Source organism: Carcharhinus amblyrhynchos, chromosome 30, assembly GCF_965287045.1.
Source record: "Carcharhinus amblyrhynchos chromosome 30, sCarAmb.v2.hapA, whole genome shotgun sequence".
NCBI lineage: Eukaryota > Metazoa > Chordata > Chondrichthyes > Carcharhiniformes > Carcharhinidae > Carcharhinus > Carcharhinus amblyrhynchos.
In genome coordinates, this window is record NC_137353.1 from 13,181,226 (window position 1) to 13,206,460 (window position 25,235).

At 46.4% G+C, this 25,235-nt stretch overlaps 1 protein-coding gene across 1 annotated transcript in view; it reads right to left on the reverse strand.

The window, feature by feature from the left end:
- The window catches only part of LOC145360025 (uncharacterized), a 185,596-nt gene that overhangs the window by 32,313 nt on the left and 128,048 nt on the right, over positions 1–25,235 (reverse strand). Inside the window, exons 15-19 of the mRNA XM_080214923.1 lie at positions 17,853–17,978; positions 16,389–16,520; positions 14,080–14,208; positions 6,872–7,003; positions 469–597 (exon numbers count right to left, since the gene is read on the reverse strand). Of these exons, the coding sequence (XP_080071049.1) occupies positions 469–597; positions 6,872–7,003; positions 14,080–14,208; positions 16,389–16,520; positions 17,853–17,978 (648 nt within the window). The remainder of the gene's footprint in view (positions 1–468; positions 598–6,871; positions 7,004–14,079; positions 14,209–16,388; positions 16,521–17,852; positions 17,979–25,235) is intronic.

Consider the following 25,235-nt stretch of genomic DNA (forward strand, 5'->3'; position numbering starts at 1 on the left):
CTTAGTTTTAGAGTGCTGTCAGGGGGATTAATAGGGTAAATATGTAGGGTTGTGGGGATGGGGCCTGGATGGGATTATTGTCGGTGCAGACTCAATGGGCTGAATAGCCTCCTTCTGCACTGTAGTGATTCGATGATTCAATCCTCTATAATCCCCCTGACACTAAGGGGCAATTGAACATGGCCAATCTACCTAACCTGCACATCTTTGAAGTGTGGGAGAAAACTGGAGCACCCAGAGGAAACCCACGCAGACACGTGGAGAAGGTGCAGACTTCACACAGACAGTGACCCAAGGCTGTAATTGAACCTGGGTCCTTGCGCTGTGAGGCTGCATTGCTAACCACTGTGTCATTGTGTCGCCCATAAGTAAAAGCTTTTTGCTTTTAATTACTTTGCCCCTGCAACATTCACATATCTCCATTTGCAATCACTGCATCTGAAAAAAAACAGTCAAAATGCAACGTACCTCTTTCACAGAAGGTTCCGAGCCAGCCAGCTGTACAGTTACAGGCTCCACTCACGTGATCACAAGCAGCTCCATTGTCACACTGACATCGGGATCGACAACCTGCTCCATAACTACCTTCAGGACACTCTGAGAAAAGAGAAAAGGCCTGAGGTGCTGTAACTGGGTTTGGGCCAATACTCCTTTTAACATTCGCTGTGCGTGGTCTGGCTTTTCACTGCGCCGTCCCTTGAAATTTTTTTGGTGACAATGCTCCTGTGGCATTTCAAAGAACAAGGCCCTTGTGGTATCGCTTTTCAGGACGCTGTGTGACCACACATTCACACAGCTTCGCGGAAACTCTGGTGATGCAATAGGCCTGAGACATTGCAATCAGGTTAGGACTAGGCCTGTAGCACTGTAACCAGGTTAAGATCAGGCCTGAGGCACTGTAACCAGGTTAAGATCAGACCTGAGGCACTGTAACCAGGTTAAGATCAGGCCTGAGGCACTGTAACCAGGTTAAGATCAGACCTGAGGCACTGTAACCAGGTTAAGATCAGGCCTGAGGCACTGTAACCAGGTTAAGATCAGGCCTGAGGCACTGTAACCAAGTTGGGGCTAGGCCCAATCAAAGCAATGTAGCCGGGTTATGAGCCTGAGACACCGTAAGCAGGTGCGGATTAAACTGGAGACTCTGTAATCGGGTTAGGGCTGGGAATGGAGATAATGCAACTGGGGTTACGCTGGGACAGAGGCATCTGCTGAGATGTTTAAATTTAGTGGAATTGGAACACATTTTGTGGCGTTCCAATTGAGTTTCTGTCTTTAGGCTCATGATAACTATGAGGGATATGCAGTCTCCAATATACACATTCCCTGGAGAAGGTGTGGGAGGATGGTTGCAGGAGTGGAAAGCATGATGCAATGTTTGTTACTATCTGAAGAACACAAACAGGAGAAATAGTTAAGCCCGCTGAGTACACCACTCTATGTTCACTGTATCTGATGTTCCTACTGGTGAAATTAAAGAATTGATGTAGGATGACACATTTCTTTAAATTTTAATATATCCACCCAGGCGTCATTGGAAGATGAGTGAGAGATCCCAGCCCCTGCCATTAAATTGAGGCTGGACCTAACATTGTAATCTCGCTTCTCCATTATGTGTTAGCTTTGGCCAAGTTACATAGCACCTTTTTCAGAGACCTCAGCACATATGCAGGCTAACCCTACAGAGATGGAGCAGCCTTCTATTATGGAAGATCCTGTCGTATGGATGAGATGTTAAACTTCAGCCCCCTTTGCTGTTCAAGGTTAACATGGCGCAATGGAAACCAGGGCAGAAAGGTCTTCCAATATTCACCCCTCAATAAATGCCAACAAAATATTTGGTTATCCAACTCATCTGGTGTTTGTGGAAGTTTGCAGCGCACAAACAGGCTTTCATATTTGTCTAGAAAACATTAAATGCATTTCAAAAAGTACTTCATTGACTGAAAACACTGCATTGAGATGTCCTGAAGTCATGACAGAAACTATAAATAGTCAACTTCTTTTATTCCTGAGCTGTACAATGGGTCTCAGTTTTCACCCATGTTTGTTGGTGTTCCAACATTAGTATCCTGCATCATGAACACAGAAAATGCTGAAACACTTAGCCTGTCTGGCAGCATCCATGAGGAGAGAAACAGAGAGCAGGGCTGTGCTCGCCCCAAAAGCGGAAAATCCCGCCCGAGGTCAACAGACCTTTGCATGGTCCACCGCGCACCACCCACCACCCCGCTCCTCCTCCAGGCACTCCACCCCCTACAGACACTGTCAGACCTGCTGAGTATTTGCAGCACTTTCTGTTTCTATTTCAGGTTTCCAGTATCTGTGGTGCTTCACTCTTGTACTGGCATCCCATTAAAAGCTCCTCTCATCTCTCTTTGTGAACGAACAAGAACTCCTGAGTTTGGATTTTTTTCTTTTATTCATTCGTGGGACATGGGCATCACTGGCTAGGCCAGCATTTATTGCCCATCCCTAGTTGCCCTTGAGAAGGTGGTGGTGAGCTGCCTTCTTGAATTGCTGCAGTCCACATGCTGTGGGTTGACTCACAATACCCTTAGGAAGGGAATTCCAGGATTTTGACCAGCAACTGTGAAGGAGCAGCGATATATTTCCAAGTCAGGACGGTGAGTGGCTTGGAGGCGAACCTGCACGTGGTGGTGTTCCCATATATCTGCTGCCCTTGTCCTTCTAGATGCAAGTGGTCGTGGGTTTGGAAGGTGCTGTCTAAGGATCTTGGATGAATTGCTGCAGTGCATCTTGTAGATAGTACATTCTGCTGCTACTGGGTGTCAGTAGCGGAGAGACTGAATGTTTGTAGATGTGGTGCCAATCAAGTGTGCTGCTTTGTTCTGGATGGTGTCAAGTTTCTTGGGGGAGGCAATGGTCTAGCGATATTATTGCTTGACTCTTAATCCAGAAATCCAGATAATATTCTGGGACCTGGGTTCGAATCCCGCCATGGCAGATGGTGGAATTTGAATTCAATAAAATATATCTGGAATTAAGAGTTTAATGATAACTATGAAACATAGGGTGGCACGGTGGCACAGTGGTTAACACCGCTGCCTCACAGCACCAGGGTCCCAGGTTCAATTCCAGCCTTGGGTCACTGTTTGTGTGGAGTTCTCCCATGTCTGTGTGGGTTTCCTCCGGGTGCTCCAGTTTCCTCCCACAGTCCAAAGATGTGCAGGATGGGTTGATTGGCCATGCTAAATTGTCCATTTGCATCAGGGGGATTAGTTGGGCAAAATGCGTGGGGTTGTGCGAATAGGGTCTGGGTGGGATTGTGGTCAGTGCAGATGCAGTGGGCTGAATGTCCTCCTTCTGTACTGTAGGGATTCTATGATATTGTCGGAAAATTCCATCTGGTTCACTAATGTCTTTTAGAGAAGGAAATCTGCTGTCCTTACTCGATCTGGCCTACATGTGACTCCAGAGCCACAGCAACGTGGTTGACTCTCAAATGGCGTAGGAAGTCACTCAGTTGTACCAATTGCTATCTGACTGCTGCTAAACTTAAATCAAACCATTACTGCACGGATGTGATTCATCAATCTAATTGTTAGTTAAACAGGAGTCTACAACTGCATCTCAATTTCCCATTCCATCCCCACGGTCATCACTTACAACTGAAAATAAAAACAATTATGATACGTAGGCAACCTTATTTCACTTAGTGACTGACCTAGGGGCTCCTTCTCTGCACACACAAAGTCCCTATATACCAAAATTAATTATTATTTTTAGCATTCATCTTTGGAATCCAGTTTTGCAGATGTTTGGCGATATTTATCAGCACTTTGAAAGCTCTGGAGGAAGTTCAGTATTTAAAGTGCTACAGTTGAAAAGATTTTCATTAGTCTTCCTCTTTCACCACTTGACTTGCTTTCTATTGAATTTGGCATCGAAAGATGTACCTTTATGTGCCACAGTGCTGGGCCAAACAAGCTCACTGGGACCAAGCGCACACTAAATCTCTCCCAGATGTGGACTATTTTATACTCGAACTATGATTTTGATAAGAAAAACAGCCCAACATCACAGATAGATTGTGATTAACCAGATCAGAGCACAACCACAAAGATATGACAGCAATTCTGTAGGCATTCTCAAGACGGCCTTCACGATACACGGCAGCGCACAGTCGCTGAGCAGAGACTGATAGCCAAGTTCTGCACACATAAGGATGGCCTCAACCGGGATCTTGTGTTCATGTCAAACTATCTGTAACCCCCACGACTTGCCTGGACAAGATCTGTGCTGTGCTGGCTGGAGACGATACACATCTCTTTAACCTGTGCATAACCCTCTCTCCACTCACATTGTCTGTACCTTTAAAACTTGATTGCTTGTAAAGACTCGCATTCCAATCATTATTTTGTGAATTGCATTTGTGTCTTTATATGCCCTGTTTGTGAACAGAACTTCCACTCACCTGATGAAGGGGCAGTGCTCCGAAAGCTAGTGGCTTGTGATACCAAATAAACCTGTTGGACTTTAACCTGGTGCTGTGAGATTTCTACAGCAATTCCAAGTACAGCATAGTTACCTTTACTCAGGCAACACGGAACACACTAGAAGTCTTTTCTCTATAATAGAGAAAACGAGGCAGGGGCCTGACAGGGAATCATTACATTTATGATGGGACATGCTCGGCAAAGAAGGTTTCCATCTGTGGAAAATCCAAAACCAGGGAATCATAAATATAAGATGGCTCATAAGAATTCCAATGAGGAATTCAGGAAAAGCTTTTTCTCAAAGAATGGTGAGAACATGGAGCTTGCTACCACATGGAATGGTCGAGCTGAATAGCAAAGAGGCATTTCAAGGGGAAATTGGATAAGTTTATGAGGAAGAAAAAGATAGAAGGATACATCAACACAGTGAGATGAGGGAAGATGGGAATTGAGAGCAAACACCAGGATAGAAGGTCCATTTCCATGCTGTAAAATTAATCTAATTCTGCAATACAATTTCTGGCAAATTTTGCAATGCATTCAGTTTGGTGTAATGTGGTGTTTTATTACAGTAACACTTCAATTTAAATTTAACACCTCATTATGTCACTGGAAATATCACAAATAATTAATTACTTTTGGAGTTCAGTGATTGGGTGGCACGGTGGCACAGCGGTCAGCACTGCTGCCTCACAGAGCCAGGGACCCGGGTTCAATTCCGGCCTCAGGTCACTGTCTGTATGGAGACTGCACATTCTCCCTGTGTCTATGTGGGTTTCCTCCAGGTGCTCCGGTTCCCTCCCACAGTCCAAAGATGTGTGGCTTAGGGTGATTGGCCATGATAAATTGATCTTAGTGTCAGGGGATTGGCAGCGTAAATATGTGGGGTTTTGGGAATAGAGCCTGGGTGGGATTGTGGTTGGTGCAGATGCGATGGGCTGAATGATCTCCTTCTGCACTGTAAGGATTCTATGATTATTGTTATTAGGCAAAATATTTAAATACTAAATACCGTAAGAAAGAAGGAACTTAATAAGGACTATAAAACCATAAGACAAAAGAGCAGAAGTAGGCCATTTGACCCATCAAGTCTGTTCCACCATTCAATGGCTGATCTGATGTGATAATCCTCAACTCCACTTTCCCGACTTATCCGCGTAACTCTCGATTCCTTTGCTGATTAAGAATGCGTCTGTCTCAGTCTTGAACAATCTCTACAGCACTCTGCGGTAACAGATTCCGCAGAATCACTCCCCTCTGAGAGAAGAAATTCCTCTTCATATATGTCTTAAATTTTTAAAGTTTTATGTTTTTTACTTATTAGTCACAAGTAGGCTTACATTCACACTGCAAATTAAGTTCTGTGAAAATCCCCAAGTCGCCACAGTCCAGCGCCTGTTCAGGTACACTGAGGAAGAATTTAGCATGGCCAATGCACCAACCAGCACGTCTTTTGGACAGTGGGAGGAAGAATGTTTGGAGTGTGGGAGGGAACTGGAGCACCCGGAGGAAACCCACGCAGACATGGGGAGAACGTGCACACTCCACACAGACAGTCACCCAAGCTGGGAATTGAACCTGGGTCCCTGGCGCTGTGAGCCAACAGTGCTAACTACTGCTGCCCTTTAAATGGGTAGCCCCTTACTCTGAAATTATCCCATCTGGTCCAAGACTCTCCCACAAGGAAAAACAAACTCTCAGCATCTGCCCTGTCAAACCCTTGAGGATTTAACATGTCTCAATGAGGTTGCGTCCACAAAGCATCTTTCATGACCTCAGGTTGCTTTGAAGTGACTTACAGCCACAGAACTACTGTTGTAATGTTGGGCAATCCAAGTTGCAGACAGCAAGATCCCAGAAAGTGTTAGAAGATAAATGATATTTTAGGTGAGGGTGTTTTTGTGATGTTGGATGAGGGATAAAGTTTATTTATTAGTCACAAGTAGGCTTATCTTAACATTGCAATGAAGTTACTGTGAAAATCCCCTAGTCACCACACTCCAGCGCCTGTTCAGGTACAATGAAGGAGAATTTAGCACGGCCAATGCACCTAACCAGCATGTCTTTTGGACTGTGGAAGGAAACTGGTGCGCCTGGAGGAAACCCACACAGACAGTGACCCAGGCCAAGTATCGAACCTGGATCCATGGCACCATGTGAGGCAGCAGTGCTAACCATTGTGCCACCGTGCCGTCCCGGCACAAACTGCTCCTGTTAAGCTTCTGCACATTGCCTGCAGGTACACTAACAAGGTCATTTATGCTCCAACTGGAACATGCTCCCAATCAAAGGTCCATCTGTGAAAACCAAAAGTCATGGGAAGTAGATCTGCATTCCTGGTGTTTGCTCTGGTGATGTGAAGGAATGTTCATTAAATGAGCACCAGTCTCCCAATTGTAAAAGATACTTACTCTGATCACAGTGCTGAGCAGTAAAGCCTGCCTCACAGATACACTGCCCTGTGACACTGTTGCAGCTCCCATCACTGTTCTTGCAGTCGCAGATGTTCACACAGTCCGGACCCCATCTGCCAGCATCACAAGCTTGAAACAAACAATACAAGGATTAATGCCCTGGCCAATATACTGAGGAGAATCTCAACAGGACCTACTTCTTACTTACTAACTACTGTAAGTCCCTCAACATCAGCACTTGGATAGTCACTGTTGACCAGAACTTTCATTGGACTAAGCACAACAATACTGCGCTACAAAAGCAGGGCAGAGGCTGAAAACTCTGTTTTCTCCTGGCTCCTTAAAGGCCAGTATATAATCAAACACTCACCATCCATCTGGATGGGAGAAGCAGAATACCCAAGAAGCTCAACACCATCTGAGGCAGAGCAGATTGATTTGATTAAAAGCAACAGACGCGGATGCTGGAATTGGAAACAAAAACAGAAAATGTTGGAAAGTCTCAGCAAGTCTGATAGCCTCTGAGGAAAGAGAATAGAGCCAACATTTCAGGTCTGGATGACCCTTCTTCAGAGCTAAAGGCAAAGAAAATCAGAAATGGTTTATACTATGAGGGTGGGGGAGCTGTAATTGGGCAAAGGGAATGCAGGACTGGAAAGGGACTGTTCTAGTTCAGTCAGGCAGCATAGTCGCTGTAAGCTTGGAGAACCAAAAGGCCTGTTCCCATGCTGTTATTTCCCTTGTCCTTGTTCTTTGTAAATGAGGATAAAGACGGCTGAGAGACGTGCTAAAAGAATCATAGAACCCTACAGTGCAGAAAGAGGCCCTTCGGCCCATCAAGTCTGCACTGAACACAATCCCACCCAGGCCCTATCCCCATATCCCCACCTATTATACCCACTAATCCCTCGAACCTACGCATCCCTGGACACTAAGGGCCAATTTCTTAGCATGGCCAATCAACCTAACCCACACATTTTTGGACTGTGGGAGGAAACCCATGCAGACACGAGGAGAATGTGCAAACTCCACACAGACAGTGACCCGAGCCGAGAATCAAACCCAGAACCCTGGAGCTGTGAAGCAGCAGTGCAAATCACTGTGCTACTGTGCTGCCCTAAGAGATCAGAATGTGTGAATGACAGAACAGAGGTAGAGATGGTTATGGCAGTTGGCGTGAAAGGGATGGGGTGGGAGGTAGTAAATTCCCCCTGACAGTGTGGCCTCAGTCCCAGGACAGTCTGTTCAATATTCCCCCCAACAGTGTGGCCTCAGTCCCAGGACAGTCTGTTCAATATTCCCCCCAACAGTGTGGCCTCAGTCCCAGGACAGTCTGTTCAATATTCCCCCCAACAGTGTGGCCTCAGTCCCAGGACAGTCTGTTCAATATTCCCCCCAACAGTGTGGCCTCAGTCCCAGGACAGTCTGTTCAATATTCCCCCCAACAGTGTGGCCTCAGTCCCAGGACAGTCTGTTCAATATTCCCCACAACAGTGTGGCCTCAGTCCCAGGACAGTCTGTTCAATATTCCCCCCAACAGTGTGGCCTCAGTCCCAGGACAGTCTGTTCAATATTCCCCCCCAACAGTGTGGTCTCAGTCCCAGGACAGTCTGTTCAATATTCCCCCCGACAGTGTGGTCTCAGCCCCAGGACAGTCTGTTCAATATTCCCCCCAACAGTGTGGCCTCAGTCCCAGGACAGTCTGTTCAATATTCCCCCCAACAGTGTGGCCTCAGTCCCAGGACAGTCTGTTCAATATTCCCCCCGACAGTGTGGTCTCAGCCCCAGGACAGTCTGTTCAATATTCCCCCCAACAGTGTGGCCTCAGTCCCAGGACAGTCTGTTCAATATTCCCCCCCAACAGTGTGGCCTCAGTCCCAGGACAGTCTGTTCAATATTCCCCCCCAACAGTGTGGCCTCAGTCCCAGGACAGTCTGTTCAATATTCCCCCTGACAGTGTGGCCTCAGTCCCAGGACAGTCTGTTCAATATTCCCCCCAACAGTGTGGTCTCAGTCCCAGGACAGTCTGTTCAATATTCCCCCCAACAGTGTGGCCTCAGTCCCAGGACAGTCTGTTCAATATTCCCCCACAACAGTGTGGCCTCAGCCCCAGGACAGTCTGTTCAATATTCCCCCCAACAGTGTGGTCTCAGTCCCAGGACAGTCTGTTCAATATTCCCCCCAACAGTGTGGCCTCAGTCCCAGGACAGTCTGTTCAATATTCCCCCCAACAGTGTGGCCTCAGTCCCAGGACAGTCTGTTCAATATTCCCCCCAACAGTGTGGTCTCAGTCCCAGGACAGTCTGTTCAATATTCCCCCCCAACAGTGTGGCCTCAGTCCCAGGACAGTCTGTTCAATATTCCCCCCAACAGTGTGGTCTCAGTCCCAGGACAGTCTGTTCAATATTCCCCCCAACAGTGTGGCCTCAGTCCCAGGACAGTCTGTTCAATATTCCCCACAACAGTGTGGCCTCAGTCCCAGGACAGTCTGTTCAATATTCCCCCCAACAGTGTGGCCTCAGTCCCAGGACAGTCTGTTCAATATTCCCCCCAACAGTGTGGCCTCAGTCCCAGGACAGTCTGTTCAATATTCCCCCCAACAGTGTGGCCTCAGTCCCAGGACAGTCTGTTCAATATTCCCCCCAACAGTGTGGCCTCAGTCCCAGGACAGTCTGTTCAATATTCCCCCCAACAGTGTGGCCTCAGTCCCAGGACAGTCTGTTCAATATTCCCCACAACAGTGTGGCCTCAGTCCCAGGACAGTCTGTTCAATATTCCCCCCAACAGTGTGGCCTCAGTCCCAGGACAGTCTGTTCAATATTCCCCCCCAACAGTGTGGTCTCAGTCCCAGGACAGTCTGTTCAATATTCCCCCCGACAGTGTGGCCTCAGTCCCAGGACAGTCTGTTCAATATTCCCCCACAACAGTGTGGCCTCAGCCCCAGGACAGTCTGTTCAATATTCCCCCCAACAGTGTGGCCTCAGTCCCAGGACAGTCTGTTCAATATTCCCCCCCAACAGTGTGGCCTCAGTCCCAGGACAGTCTGTTCAATATTCCCCCCAACAGTGTGGCCTCAGTCCCAGGACAGTCTGTTCAATATTCCCCCCAACAGTGTGGCCTCAGTCCCAGGACAGTCTGTTCAATATTCCCCCCAACAGTGTGGCCTCAGTCCCAGGACAGTCTGTTCAATATTCCCCCTGACAGTGTGGCCTCAGTCCCAGGACAGTCTGTTCAATATTCCCCCCAACAGTGTGGTCTCAGTCCCAGGACAGTCTGTTCAATATTCCCCCCGACAGTGTGGCCTCAGTCCCAGGACAGTCTGTTCAATATTCCCCCCAACAGTGTGGCCTCAGTCCCAGGACAGTCTGTTCAATATTCCCCCCAACAGTGTGGCCTCAGTCCCAGGACAGTCTGTTCAATATTCCCCCCAACAGTGTGGTCTCAGTCCCAGGACAGTCTGTTCAATATTCCCCCCAACAGTGTGGCCTCAGTCCCAGGACAGTCTGTTCAATATTCCCCCCAACAGTGTGGCCTCAGTCCCAGGACAGTCTGTTCAATATTCCCCCCAACAGTGTGGTCTCAGTCCCAGGACAGTCTGTTCAATATTCCCCCTGACAGTGTGGCCTCAGTCCCAGGACAGTCTGTTCAATATTCCCCCCAACAGTGTGGTCTCAGTCCCAGGACAGTCTGTTCAATATTCCCCCCAACAGTGTGGCCTCAGTCCCAGGACAGTCTGTTCAATATTCCCCCCGACAGTGTGGCCTCAGTCCCAGGACAGTCTGTTCAATATTCCCCCCGACAGTGTGGCCTCAGTCCCAGGACAGTCTGTTCAATATTCCCCCCCAACAGTGTGGCCTCAGTCCCAGGACAGTCTGTTCAATATTCCCCTGACAGTGTGGCCTCAGTCCCAGGACAGTCTGTTCAATATTCCCCCCAACAGTGTGGTCTCAGTCCCAGGACAGTCTGTTCAATATTCCCCCCAACAGTGTGGTCTCAGTCCCAGGACAGTCTGTTCAATATTCCCCCCAACAGTGTGGTCTCAGTCCCAGGACAGTCTGTTCAATATTCCCCCCAACAGTGTGGCCTCAGTCCCAGGACAGTCTGTTCAATATTCCCCTGACAGTGTGGCCTCAGTCCCAGGACAGTCTGTTCAATATTCCCCCCAACAGTGTGGTCTCAGTCCCAGGACAGTCTGTTCAATATTCCCCCCAACAGTGTGGTCTCAGTCCCAGGACAGTCTGTTCAATATTCCCCCCAACAGTGTGGCCTCAGTCCCAGGACAGTCTGTTCAATATTCCCCCCCAACAGTGTGGCCTCAGTCCCAGGACAGTCTGTTCAATATTCCCCCCCAACAGTGTGGCCTCAGCCCCAGGACAGTCTGTTCAATATTCCCCCCCAACAGTGTGGCCTCAGTCCCAGGACAGTCTGTTCAATATTCCCCCCAACAGTGTGGCCTCAGTCCCAGGACAGTCTGTTCAATATTCCCCCCCAACAGTGTGGCCTCAGTCCCAGGACAGTCTGTTCAATATTCCCCCCAACAGTGTGGCCTCAGTCCCAGGACAGTCTGTTCAATATTCCCCCCGACAGTGTGGCCTCAGTCCCAGGACAGTCTGTTCAATATTCCCCCCAACAGTGTGGCCTCAGTCCCAGGACAGTCTGTTCAATATTCCCCCCAACAGTGTGGCCTCAGTCCCAGGACAGTCTGTTCAATATTCCCCCCAACAGTGTGGCCTCAGTCCCAGGACAGTCTGTTCAATATTCCCCCCAACAGTGTGGTCTCAGTCCCAGGACAGTCTGTTCAATATTCCCCTGACAGTGTGGTCTCAGTCCCAGGACAGTCTGTTCAATATTCCCCCCGACAGTGTGGCCTCAGTCCCAGGACAGTCTGTTCAATATTCCCCCTGACAGTGTGGCCTCAGTCCCAGGACAGTCTGTTCAATATTCCCCCCAACAGTGTGGCCTCAGTCCCAGGACAGTCTGTTCAATATTCCCCCCAACAGTGTGGTCTCAGTCCCAGGACAGTCTGTTCAATATTCCCCTGACAGTGTGGTCTCAGTCCCAGGACAGTCTGTTCAATATCCCCCCCAACAGTGTGGCCTCAGTCCCAGGACAGTCTGTTCAATATTCCCCCCGACAGTGTGGCCTCAGTCCCAGGACAGTCTGTTCAATATTCCCCCCCCTGACAGTGTGGCCTCAGTCCCAGGACAGTCTGTTCAATATTCCCCCTGACAGTGTGGCCTCAGTCCCAGGACAGTTGTTCAATATTCCCCCCCAACAGTGTGGCCTCAGTCCCAGGACAGTCTGTTCAATATTCCCCCCAACAGTGTGGCCTCAGTCCCAGGACAGTCTGTTCAATATTCCCCCCCAACAGTGTGGCCTCAGTCCCAGGACAGTCTGTTCAATATTCCCCCCAACAGTGTGGCCTCAGTCCCAGGACAGTCTGTTCAATATTCCCCCCCAACAGTGTGGCCTCAGTCCCAGGACAGTCTGTTCAATATTCCCCCCAACAGTGTGGCCTCAGCCCCAGGACAGTCTGTTCAATATTCCCCCCAACAGTGTGGTCTCAGTCCCAGGACAGTCTGTTCAATATTCCCCCCAACAGTGTGGCCTCAGCTCTAAGACAGTCTCAGACCTTTATTTGGACACTCTTATAATTCTTGTCCCTGGATAGTCTTTCATCACTCCACTGTGATCCCCAAATCCTGTCTCCATCTCCCTTATCCCCTCTCCGCCCTGGTCATGTCTCTGTCTCCCTCTCCCCCTTTTGTGTACCACCACCCCCTGCCAGCCATGCCTCCATCTCACCCCCACCCCCACTAGTCTTGCCTCCTGTTCCCAGGCTTGATGCAGCTTGTGCCACTGGGCCACTCAGTATCTAGCAGCTGCACTCTGAAAGGAAAGTGGAGGCAGCATCTGTTGAGGTGAAGCTCATCAGCTGCACGCCATTTAGATACCGCTGTGAAATAAGACCGTCCTAATTCTTCACTGGCAGGGCATTTACTTTGGAGGGGCAAAGTAATTCTAACAAGTTGGCCTTTTAATGAGCATTCATGAGATGTAAAAGAATCCAAGAGTGGTTCCCGATGGAGATGGGGAGAGACCTGCCTTTACAAAGAACAAAGAGATCAAAGATCAGTATAGCACAGGAACAGGCCTTTCAGCCATCCAAGCCTGCACTGACCATGATGCCTGCCTAAACTAAAACAATGCACTTACAGAATCTGTATGCTTCCATTCCCATCCTATTCATGTATTTGTCTAATTGCCCCTTAAATGCCGCAATCGTACTTGCCATTTAAACTGCCATTAAAATCAGGAGAACAAAGTTCCAAACAAATTTATTTTTCCGTCCACCGAATTTAAGTGCCCCCTGGCTGCCAAGATTGGTGTCGCTGGTGGGAGTGGAAAATCCCACCCAGAGGATCTATTTCCTTTGGTGAGGAATCAGCTGCGTTGGGAACGTAATCTTAAAGTGAGAGCTAGACCATTCAGGAGTTAAATCAGGAAACATGGTTTTCCACAAGTGGTTTTGGAAATCTGAGATTCTCTCCACCATGAGGTGGGTGCTGGGGAAATTTGGAGCTTTCAAGGCTGATGTTGATTTATTTTTGTTGGGTAAAGATATTAAGGGAGCAGAGGCAGATAAGTGGAGCTGTGATAAGGGTTCAGCCCTGATCTAACTGTACGGATGGAATTCCTGGAGGCCAGGAATTCACACCCGAGGTCAACGAACCTTTGCATGGTTTGCCTCCACACCACCTGCCCCCCCCGCCCCCCACCAAACCACCACCACTCCGCCCGCCCGCTACAATTCCCTTGCAGGATGGGAAAATTCTGCCCCGTGGCATAACAGGCTCAAGGGGTTAAATCACCTGTTGATGTTCCTCACACAGATATCCTTCACCACCTACATACCACCATGTATTACATGATATTTTGGTGGATTCTGTGGACAGCACCTCTTTGTATTAACCTTGTTGCGCCAACTACATTTAAATAGCACCATTAATGTTGTAAAGTATCATAAGGCACTTTACAGGACTGTAATCAGGCACAACATTGACTGTAATCCAAAGGGAGGAAATATGACAAGTGACCAAATAACTGATCAAAAGAAGGGCTGCAAAGGGAAGTGAGGGGAATGTGGGGAGATTTGGGAAGGGGAATTCCAGGGTTTATGTTGGCTGGATATGGATGGTTCTTACCTCTCCTGCAATTATGGCCAGCCCATCCTGGAGAACATTTGCAACGTCCTGTCACTGGATGGCAATCACCCTCATTCTCACAAGTACATCGCATCTGACACCCTTGGCCATACTGACCTGCGGGGCACACTGCAGAGAAAAATAACTCATGTTCGGTTCCGGTTCCCAGTTCTCAAAAAGAGTTACAGTGAAAATATTACATTCTTGCCAGAGATTATTTTTTGTATAATTTTTACATCAAACCCAATTGTTATCCAGCAGCTGTACTTCTTAGAATCCTACAGTGCAGAAGGAGGCCATTCAGCCCATTGAGTCTGCATTGACCACAATCCTACCCAGGCCCTATCTGCAAAACCCCGTGCATTTACCCTAGCTAGTCCCCCTGTCACTAAGGGACAATTTAGCATGACCAATCCACCTAATCCACACATCTTTGGACTGGGGGAGGAAACCGGAGCATCCGTGGGAAAACCACACAGACACGGCAAGAACATGCAAACTCCGCACAGACAGTAACCCAAGCTGGGAATCCAACCTGGATTACCTGGCACTGTGAGGCAGCAGTGCTAACTATTGTGCCACCGTGCCACCCTTTGTATACTCTTTGTGTTAAGTACCTGGTTTTTGAGTGTTCCTCTAAGCCCTGGCTGGCACTTGCATTCTGACTTTCCTGAGAGAAGGGCTCCAGGAGTGTTTTGAAAGGAAGGCAAAAAATATCACGAGGAGGGGCCTTGCAGGTGGGATCAATGAAAGGGAAGCACTGAGATGGACAACTGAAGAGATGAGGACAGAAGTTAATGCTGAGTTAAGGTTGGTCAGCAAGAAAGAACCATCAGCAGCCCCAGAAGTTATGAAAAGAACACCATCAGAGGGGGTTGCTGGAACAGAAATGGGTAGCAGCTAGGTGCTGAGTCATGATTCCTGCTGCAGTACACATAGCCGACAGGTATTTACACGCACCTTCATCATATTCCAATGCTTTTATCACAGAACATCACAAGATATATAAAGATAAAAATGAAAGCAAATCACAAATGCCAAAGAGCAAAATAAACTCACATCGAACTGGCTGAGCAGTCAGTCATTGAACATCTATGTCAGAAAGATTGTTTAATGAGTGTCCTTGCTGTAAAGGGAGTACAGCAAAGGTTTACTAGGCTGATTCCTGGGATGGCAGGTCTGTCATATGAGGAGAGACTAAGTCGGTTAGCGTTATATTCACTAGAGTTTCGAGGAGTGAGAGGGGTTCTCATAGAAACTTACAAAATCCTAACAGGATTAGACAGGCTAGATTCAGAAAGAATGTCCCCGATGGTGGGGGAGTCCAGAACTATGGGTCATGGTTTCAGGACAGACAGTAAGCCTTTTAGAACCGAGGTGAGGAGAAATTTCTTCACTTAGAGAATAGTATATGTGTGGAATTCACTACTACAGAAAAGCCAAAACATTGTTTGATTTCAAGAAGAAATTAGACACAGGTCTTTGTGCTAAAGGGATCAAGGGATATGGAGTGTATGGGGAAAGGGGTGCAAGATATTAAATTTGATGATCAGCCATGATCATAATGAATGGTGGAGCTGGCTGGAAGGGCCGAATGGACTACTTCTCCTTCTAGTTTCTATGTTGCTATGTAAAGGAATTTTCAGAGTTCCTTCTCTTCCCTCACTCCCCATAGTTTGCTGAAGTGCACTCCCCCACCCAACCCCCAGTTCCAGAAGATGAGGAATCTTGCTGAGATTCCCTGGCGATCCCACATACATGGTCAATCTTCCCATGTAGGGGCTAAGGAAGTGAATCCATTGACTAGTCAGCTGTGGAACGGTAGTGGAGTGGAGAAACTCTGAGAAATTCCAGGCAAGTAATCCCTGGAGATTCTACGATTTCAGTGTTGGGACGTTGGACTCACCAACCAAAGAAAGCAACGTAACTAAAGAACAAACCTTTCCAAACATTCCAGGAAATTCAAGGACAAAAAAAAAATAGGCCATAGGCTACAGGTAATCTGAAACTCCCTCAAAGGCTGCTGAGGCCAGAAGCCAACTGAAAATTTCAAACTGAGATTGCTAGACTTTCGTTGGGTTTTAACGATGACAGAACCAAGGCAATGGAGTTATGCAAAACAGTGAGAAATATAAGCACAAAAGGGAATGAACTACCTTGCATTGGAGGCCATTCTGATGAGGTATACAGGCCCTATTTGTATCAGGGGTCTGAGGGGAGCACTTTACCCAGAGGTTTTGATGGAGAGAGCTAGATGGTCAGGTAGGCACGTATGAGGTTCACCGAGCTACACGTGGCAGAGTACCTACTGTTCTGACACAGCCTCCCCATGAAGCCTGGTGGACAGGTACACAGCCCAGTCTTCTTACTGCAGGTCCCATTATTCTCACAGATGGGGCAAATCCCCTTACAGGCAATGCCCCAGTGACCCGCTTGGCACTCTGTGCAAAGAAATCAGAGGAACACACACATGTCACAAGTTAATGGGAAAGATCCGGTCAAAGTTAATGTAGCTTAAATAACAACTGGATGCAAAAAATGTTTTACTTCATACTTTGGGAATTGGAATTTCCGAGCCTTGTTCTGCAATCTTAAAGAAATGGCCCAATAATTTTGAAAAAGCACTAAGTTCTAATAACTCTGCCTCTACTGGCAGCCTATCCAATTCAACTTTCCCCTCTTCCTGTCTTAAAGTTTGTTTATTAGTGTCACACGTAAGCTTACATTAACACTGCCATGAAGTTACTGTGAAAATCCCCTAGCCACAACACTCCGGCACCTGTTCGGGTACACTGAGGGAGAATTTAACATGGGTCAAGACACCCTAATCAGCACATCTATCGGATAGTGGGAGGAAACCAGAGCAACCGGAAGAAACCCACACAGACACGGGGAGAACATGCAGACTCTGCACAAATAGCGATGCAAGCCGGGAATCAAACTCGGGACCCTGGCGCTGTGAGGCAGCAGTGCTAACTACTATGCCACCGTCGGAAGGGATTGACTCAGGCTCTAGGTCCACAAGTACCAGGCACTCTCTGGGACCTCACCACAGTGATCTGCTGAGTACAACTTGTACAGGAGGTCTTTCCTTGTGATGATTAGTATGGATTAAAGAACTTGTCTTGGTGCAAGGCTCACTCAAACGACTCAAAAACTCGTGCAAAACTAAAACCCAAGATACAAAACAGTCCCCAAAACTTATCACAATCCCATTGATGTTAACCTCAGTGGGCAGATGATCAAACTGAAAGGGTTCAGTTAAGCAACATATTTTTTATAAAAACAAGAATCCTCCATTAACCTCTCTTAATGGTTAGCTGATGCTGAGGCAATTGAACTTGAACCAGGTGCAAGTAGCTGATTAAAACCACTTGAAGACAAGACTGGCTGACATCAGCAGAGCTTTTAAAATGGCAAATTACTCATAAAACAGCCAAAGTAGCCAGCATGCTTATTAAACAGTAAGTACGCCTCTGCCATCAAACTCCTGCGGCGATGACACATGGTTAGTGCTATTTGCTTAACACAACTGGCTGTTGTTTGTGAGTGTGGATCGTGTAAGTGATGGGGACTGGATACATGACATTCCCTGAAGCAACTGGGGGAAGGATCTTTACACAGTGCTGTTCAGAGATATGGTGCACAGAGTAACATTTCTATTATTTACAAATGTTTCAAAATTTACCTCTAAATAATAATTCTGTCCAGACTACATTAATGAGGGGAACACAAAACAAAAGCAACGTTGCTCGTGATTTTTGCTCTCTCACCTTTCTTGCAGCCAGGGCCCATTTTCCCAGGCGGGCAGCTACATCGTCCGGTCACACGGTCACATGGAGCTCCTCCGCAGTCGCATGTCTGCAGGCAGTTCACGCCAAACCGGTTGCTGGTGCATTCTGCAATCAAGAGACATGGATGGAGTCAGTTCTTTGGTCCAATGCCTCCTAGTTCCATGCAAATGACTTCTATCAATGTATCTTTCAGTTGTGCTGGCTTTTAGGGAAAAAATCTACCATCTGTTTATGGCTATTACATTGAAACGCTGTCATCGGCCATTGCCGCATTTGGCTAATTTGGGAATATAGATGTGACTGAATTGCACTCTTGATAAAAAGTTTGAGTATTGGGTATTGCTGTTGGGACCCAACAACGCATTATTGTAATTTCCTGTGCATTTATTGTTCAAAACATTCAAAGGAAATCAGGCAAGACTTTAACATCATGGATGTACTAACACCAACGTAATCTAGGTGACCATTTGGGATAACTCCTCTGGATGGATAGGGAGCCGTTCCCCTTAGTTGAAAGATCATTTACGAGGGAATACAAGTTAAAGTGAGAGGTGGGAGATTTAGGGGGCATTTGAGGAAAATCTTTTGTACCCAGAGGGTGGTGACAGTCTGGAATGTGCTGCCTGGGTGGGTGGTGGAGGCGGGATGCCTCATGTCCTTTAAAAAGTACCTGGATGAGTACTTGGCACACCAGAACATTCAAGGCTATAGGCCAATGCTGGCTAGTGGATTAGGTGGGTAGGTCAGGGCCTTTCAGGCATCGGTGCAGACTCAATAGGCCAAAGGGCTTCTTCTGCAGTATAGTATTCTGTGATAAACCAGCAGAAAATAAGAAATCCAACCAATTACAAGCAGCTCCAACAACACAAAGAATGAAAAACATCCAACTGAGTTGTAGATAGAGAAGAGGGCGTCGCTCCAGATGGAGATGGGGGCCACGGGGGGGGATAGTTCTGGAAACAGAGCAGGAGTTGGGGTAGCTTTGGCTGGACAACAGGGGTGGGGGGTTGAGTTTTTTTATTCACCCATTTGAAATATCCCTCAAATCTGGTTCCAAGTGAGTATGATCCCAGTACAGTCTCTAATCTGCCAGGCTGGGAAACCTTGAGGTATGGAGCTAAGAAGTAGAAGAAGCTTTACTCTGATCGGACTGCTTGGGAATATTTGACGCTGACACTGAGCACCTGAATGAGGAGTGTTCCATTCCCCAGTTTGATGTGCGGACATCGTAGTCGACAGAAAGATCTAGAGGGAAAAAACAAACAGGCGAACCACTGGGCTTCCATTCTCCTGTCCAAACCTCAAAGCAACTTCAAAGGTAACTCAGCTGCACTGATGTAAATGGATTTGCAGGTGCTGGTGATTTTAATGACTGCTTCAATAGGTTTCATGTCAAAATGTACTTTAATAAGTTTGAGATTACCATCCAAAAGGAACCTGCTGGGAGGTTCATTACAACCATAAGGAGACAAGGGAAAACACAAAGCGGAACCAACAGAAGCATTTCCAGACCTGGCAAGGGATGGCCTTTGATCCGCATGACTCCTGCTGTGATCTCGAGCTTTTATCATTTAACTTATTAAAAAAAAGGACTTGCATTTATATAGCGCCGTTCACGACCTCAGTGAATCCTAAGATGCTTTATAACTAAGTACTGTTGTAATGGGCACTAAAGCAGATAGTTCAGCTGTAAACCTCACATAGTTTGCAAAAGAAGGAGGTTGATACAGAATTTAGAGTGCAGGAGAAAGCCATTTGGCCCATTGAATCTGCACTGACAACAATCCCACCCAGGTGCTATCCCCGTAACTCTACATTTTTACCCTACTAATCTCCCTGACAGTAAGGGGCAATTTAGCATGGCCAATCAACCTAACGTGTACATCTTTGGACCGTGGGAGGAAATGGGGGCACCCGGAGAAAACCATACAGGGGAGAAAGTGCAAACTCCACACAGTCAGTCACCCAGGGCCAGAATCGAACCTGGGTCCCTGGCACTGTGAGTCAGTGCTGTGTCACCGGGCCAACATGAAAGAATGACCTTCTGTAAAGCTTTTCTTTTTCATTCGTATATACTCTTTGGGATAATCTATTGTACATGAAGGTTGCCCTATTAACATTGCTCAGTACAGATGTCCAGTTGGTGAGGTAAAGACTGTTTCAAATGATGGATAAAGTGACATTTGTTCTCAAACTTTTATATCCCAAGATGATGTCAGAGGTTACATGACTATGGAAAGCCACATTTCACACAGGCTCTTCTCCAAACATCCCTCTTTTCACAAAAAAGAACTCTGCATATACTTTCATTTGCAGTTGTAGGTCAGTGTAGGTCACGTCTCCAATGAAAATCATCACACATGTACAGAAAACTGTGGGTCATGTCTGACCCACTTGTGTATGTCCCTGCACATGCACTGTACACACAATTCTCAAACACCTTTCATTGGTACAGGTGTGGATTATTATTGGCTGTATGTCTGGTGTCTGCTTGTTCCTGGGGTGATCTTGTCCCTCTGGACAATGCTGTTGCTGCTGTGGTAAATGTTGCTGGGCAACTGTTGACCTCTGGGACTGTTGGTCATTCAGTTCCTTTGCAGCTGATAAACTCACAACTTCCTTATCAGCTGTCTATTGTGAAGGAACAGCTTCTCCAGCTATACACATATGATTCCGGTTACAACAATATATTTGGCTGCTCTTTTTCACTGTGTACGATCAAGATGACACTTCTCTACACAGGTCTCAAGTTGCCAAGTGGACTGACTTTATCTTCAGTGCGGGCCCATATTACGTGGCTAGGAAAGCAGCCCAGAGGAACGTTGAATGATCAGCTAGTGGGTTAAGGTTGGTCTGTTTCCCTGAATATCTGAGAAGGTCCTTCCTAATTATTTTTCAATATCTAGCATAGAAAGCATTCTTTCTGGTTGTATCACAGTTTGGTATGGCTCCTGCTCTGCCCAAGACTACAAGGAACTTCAAAAGGTTGTGAATGTAACCCAATCCATCATGCAAACCAGCCTCCCATCCATTGACTCTGTCTACACTTCCCACTACCTTGGCAAAGCAGCCAGCATAATTAAGGACCCCAGTCACCTCAGGCATTCTCTCTTCCACCTTTTTCCATCGGGAAAAAGATACAAAAGTCTGAGGTCACGTACCAACCGACTCAAGAACAACTTCTTCCCTGCTGCTGTCAGACTTTTGAATGGACTTATCTTGCATTAAATTGATCTTTCTCTACACCCTAGCTATGACTGTAACACTACATTCTGCAGTCTCTTGTTTCCTTCTCTATGAATGGTACATTTTGTTTGCATAGCGCGCAAGAAACAATACTTTTCACTATGTTAATATGTGACAATAATAAATCAAATCAAGGACATCAGCGTTACATTTTAGGAATTGTTATCTTCTGTCAGACTGATCAGTCATTACTGGCTAAAGTTTTTTTTATTTATTTTATTAGTGTCACATGTAAGCTTACATTAACATTGCAATTAAGTTATTACGAAAATCCCCTAGTCGCCACACTCCGGCACCTGTTCAGGTACACTGAGGGAGAATTTAGCATGGCCAATGCACCTAACCAGCGTGTCTTTCAGACTGTGGGAGGAAACAGGAGCACCCAGAGGAAACACATGCAGACACGGAGAGAACATACAGACTCCGCACAGAGAGTGACCCAAGCCAGGAATTGAACCCAGGTCCCTGGCGCTGTAAGACAGCAGTGCTAACCACTGTGCCACCGTGCCATCCAGACAGTTACATAGTCATCACTATAACAGGAGCCCCTGTAAGAAGAAGTCAAGAAGTTGCAATCAAAATCTGAGTAGGTGTTATTGGCACAGTACTGAGCTAAAATTTAAGAATAACTTTTCATGAAGGAAAATCTCCAACAATTCCATTAAATTATTCTGCCTGTTGCAGCAAGACTATATCTGCCAAAAATCTCTGACCTTGCCTGTGGCTGGGATTGTCTGGTGCTGCTGCCACGAATGGAGTTTTGGTTGAGCGCCAAATTCTCTATTCTTGCTGGCAGTGGGGCGGGGTTTTTTAAATTCATTTGTGGGACATGGGCGTTGCTGACTGACCAGCATTTATTTCTCACTCCTAATTGCCCTTAGAGGGCAGTTGAGAATCAATTACATTGCTGTGGCTCTGGAGTCACATTGAGGGCAGAGTAGGTAAGGATGGCAGATTTCCTTCCCGAAAGTGAACCAGATGGGTTTTTCTGATAATTGACAATGGGTGCAGGTGATATTAGAGAACCCCGCCCATCCTTATCTCATCACCAAACAACAAAAGTGATGCATCAATCGGTGAACTAACATAGGATAACTGATTCTAATTAGGGTTTACTGTTGATACTTTCTTATAGCATTAACGAGGGCAAACTCAGCACTGCACGTCTCGCAAAGAGCTTGGTCAAAAAATTAGGTTGTGCAGTTTTTGTGTGATTCATCTTCATTACGTCTCAGAGCCTAGCACCATCTGGGTTTGTGGACAAGCAAGAATATAATGCTGAAGTTCATTTCATTGCACAGATATTTAGGTTAAAAACATCTGGGGTAGGATCATAAAAACTGCACGTGCCAGGTCAGGTGTTTAGATATTGCCAAGAATTGTGTTAAGCAATTTCTATTTTCCAAGGCTTTTTTTAAAATCAGAGTACTAAGGTTCTTGAAGCATCGATGAATAACATTTCCAATGTCAACACTGGGCAAATCTGATCTGTGAGATTTTTAGTCATGAATCTTATACTGCGGAACTGCTCACTGCCAAAACATAAACATAGTCAAAGGTTAAAATGGTGATTTCAAACGGGGAAATTTTCTTGTCATTTTTTTCCCTTGTATTTTCTTCCTTTCACTTTCCTTCTTCTAACTCTACACAGCTATTCGAGAAGATATTGTCATAGCAGTAGTGAAAGCCTTATATTAAAACTACAGACCCTATTGCTTTAACTGAGAGATGTTATTACTGCAATAGTTGCATGCTTCTAAGCAATATCAAAATCAGATCATCTGGGACTCAAAGAGAAAACGCTGGAAAATCTCAGCAAGTCTGGCAGCATCCGTAAGGAGAGAAAAGAGCTGACTTTTCGAGTCCAGGTGACCCTTTGTCAAAGCTAAAAGGCATAGAAAGTGGGAGGTATTTATACTGCAGGGTTAGGGAATGAAAGATGAGTCATAGTCATAGGAAACGGGGAAAAGACTGCTAATAACTGTCCTGCTCCTGTGCCCACATGTCTGTCCTTGGCTTGCTGCAATGTTCCAGTGAAGCTCATCACAAACTGGAGGAATGGCATCTCATCTTCCAGCTAGGCACTTTACAGCCTTCTGGTCTCAACATCAAATTCAACAACTTCAGATGATCTGCTCTACCCCACCTCAACCCCCTTGTTTTCATTTTATTTTATTTAATTTTTTACTGTTTTCTACCTTTTATTTCTTTATTGTCTTTCTTCATTTCCTTCCCCCCCCACTTCATCCTCCTTCCCTTTTCTTTTCTCTCCCCGCTTCCCCTTTTCTACCTCTGTCCCATTCTCCCCCCCATCCCCCACTTCGCCGAACATCTCCACCTGTCACAGCTTACAGCTTCTCTGCTGTTTAGCCATTCACACCCTTTAGAACATAAGAAATAGGAGCAGGAGTAGGCCATCTAGCCCTTCGAGCCTGCCCCGCTATTCAATAAGATCATGGCTGATCTGAAGTGGGTCAGTTCCACTTTCCCACTTTCTCCCCATAACTCTTAATTCCCTTGTCTATCAGAAATCTATCTACCCATGACTTAAATATATTCAATGAGGTGGCCTCCACCACTTCAATGGGCAGAGAATTCCAGAGATTTACCACCCTTTGAGTGAAGAAGTTCCTCCTCAACTCTGTTCTAAACTGTCTGCCCCCACCCCCCCCTTATTTTGAGGCTGTGCCCTTTAGTTCTGTTTTCCTTTCTAAGCGGAAAGAATCTCTCTGCCTCTACCCTATCTAGCCCCTTCATTATCTTGTAAGTCTCTATAAGATCCCCCCTCATCCTTCTAAACTCTAACAAGTACCGGCCCAGCCTATTCAATCTCTCCTCATAAGCCAACCCCCTCATCTCCAGTATCAGCCTGGTGAACCTTCTCTGTACTCCCTCCAAGGCCAATATATCCTTTTGCAAATAAGGGGACCAAAACGGCACACACTACTCCAGTTGCGGCCTCACCAGTGCCTTGTACAGTTGCAGCAAGACCTCCCTGCTTTTATATTCTATCCCCCTCGCGATAAAGGCCAGCATTCTATTTGCCTTCTTGATCACCTGCTGCATCTACAGACTGAATTTTTGTGATTCGTGCACAAGGACCCCCAGGTCCCTCTGCACAGTAGCATGCTGCAGCTTTTCACCCTTTAAATAATAATCCCTCCTACTATTATTTCTACCAATTTCTATTTATTCTCTCTGTGGACAGATTTTAGTAATTTTTTCCCCTGTTTTCATTCTCTCACCTTGCAGTATAAATACCTCCTACTTTCTGTGCCTTTTAGCTTTGAGGAAGAGTCATCTGGGCTCGAAACATCAGCTCTTTTCTCTCCTTACAGATGCTGCCAGACCTGCTGAGATTTTCCAGCATTTTCACTTTTGGTTTCAGATTCCAACATCCGCAGTAATTTGCTTTTATTCAGATTATCTGGGCATTAGCATGTTGTTGTTTGTGGAAACTTGCTGTGCATAAATTGGTTGTCATGTTTTCCACATTAGAACAACAATTACACTTCAAAGAATATTTAATTGGCAGCCAAATGCTCTGGGACATCCTGAGGTTGTAAAGTACACTGTATAAATGTGCATTATTTTCACTTCTCAACAACCTCACCAATACAGTGATCAAATGAATCATTTTCACAAACTCTCTAGAACAGTATATATATGTATAAGAGGGGACAGAACAAATACAATCTCAAATGTGAATCTCATGTTTAATGTGGCAGCTTCTGTGAACAGATGCAGGTAACCTAATTGAAACGTGGGTAGAATGGTGGAAATTAGATTGAATAAATCAGTCCGTCAGGTTCATTCTGGGTTTCATTCGTCCGTACCTGCCATTTAATCACACCTCAAACATTCTGGCCGTAACGAGCTGTGTCTCCATAAGTATTTTTATTTGCGTGTTGTTTTCACGGTCAGAGATTTTGCAGCATTCCTCATGAGCGTGTGGAGCACAATTGTGACACTTAAAGTGTGACCTTAGCGGTTGTTCACGGCACGCTCCCGTTGCAGCGAGGTCAGAGAATTTGGCGCGCGGCCAGATCTCCGCTCACAACAGCGGGATGGGAAAATCCCATCGGCATGAACAGCTGTAACATCCCAGCCGTAGTT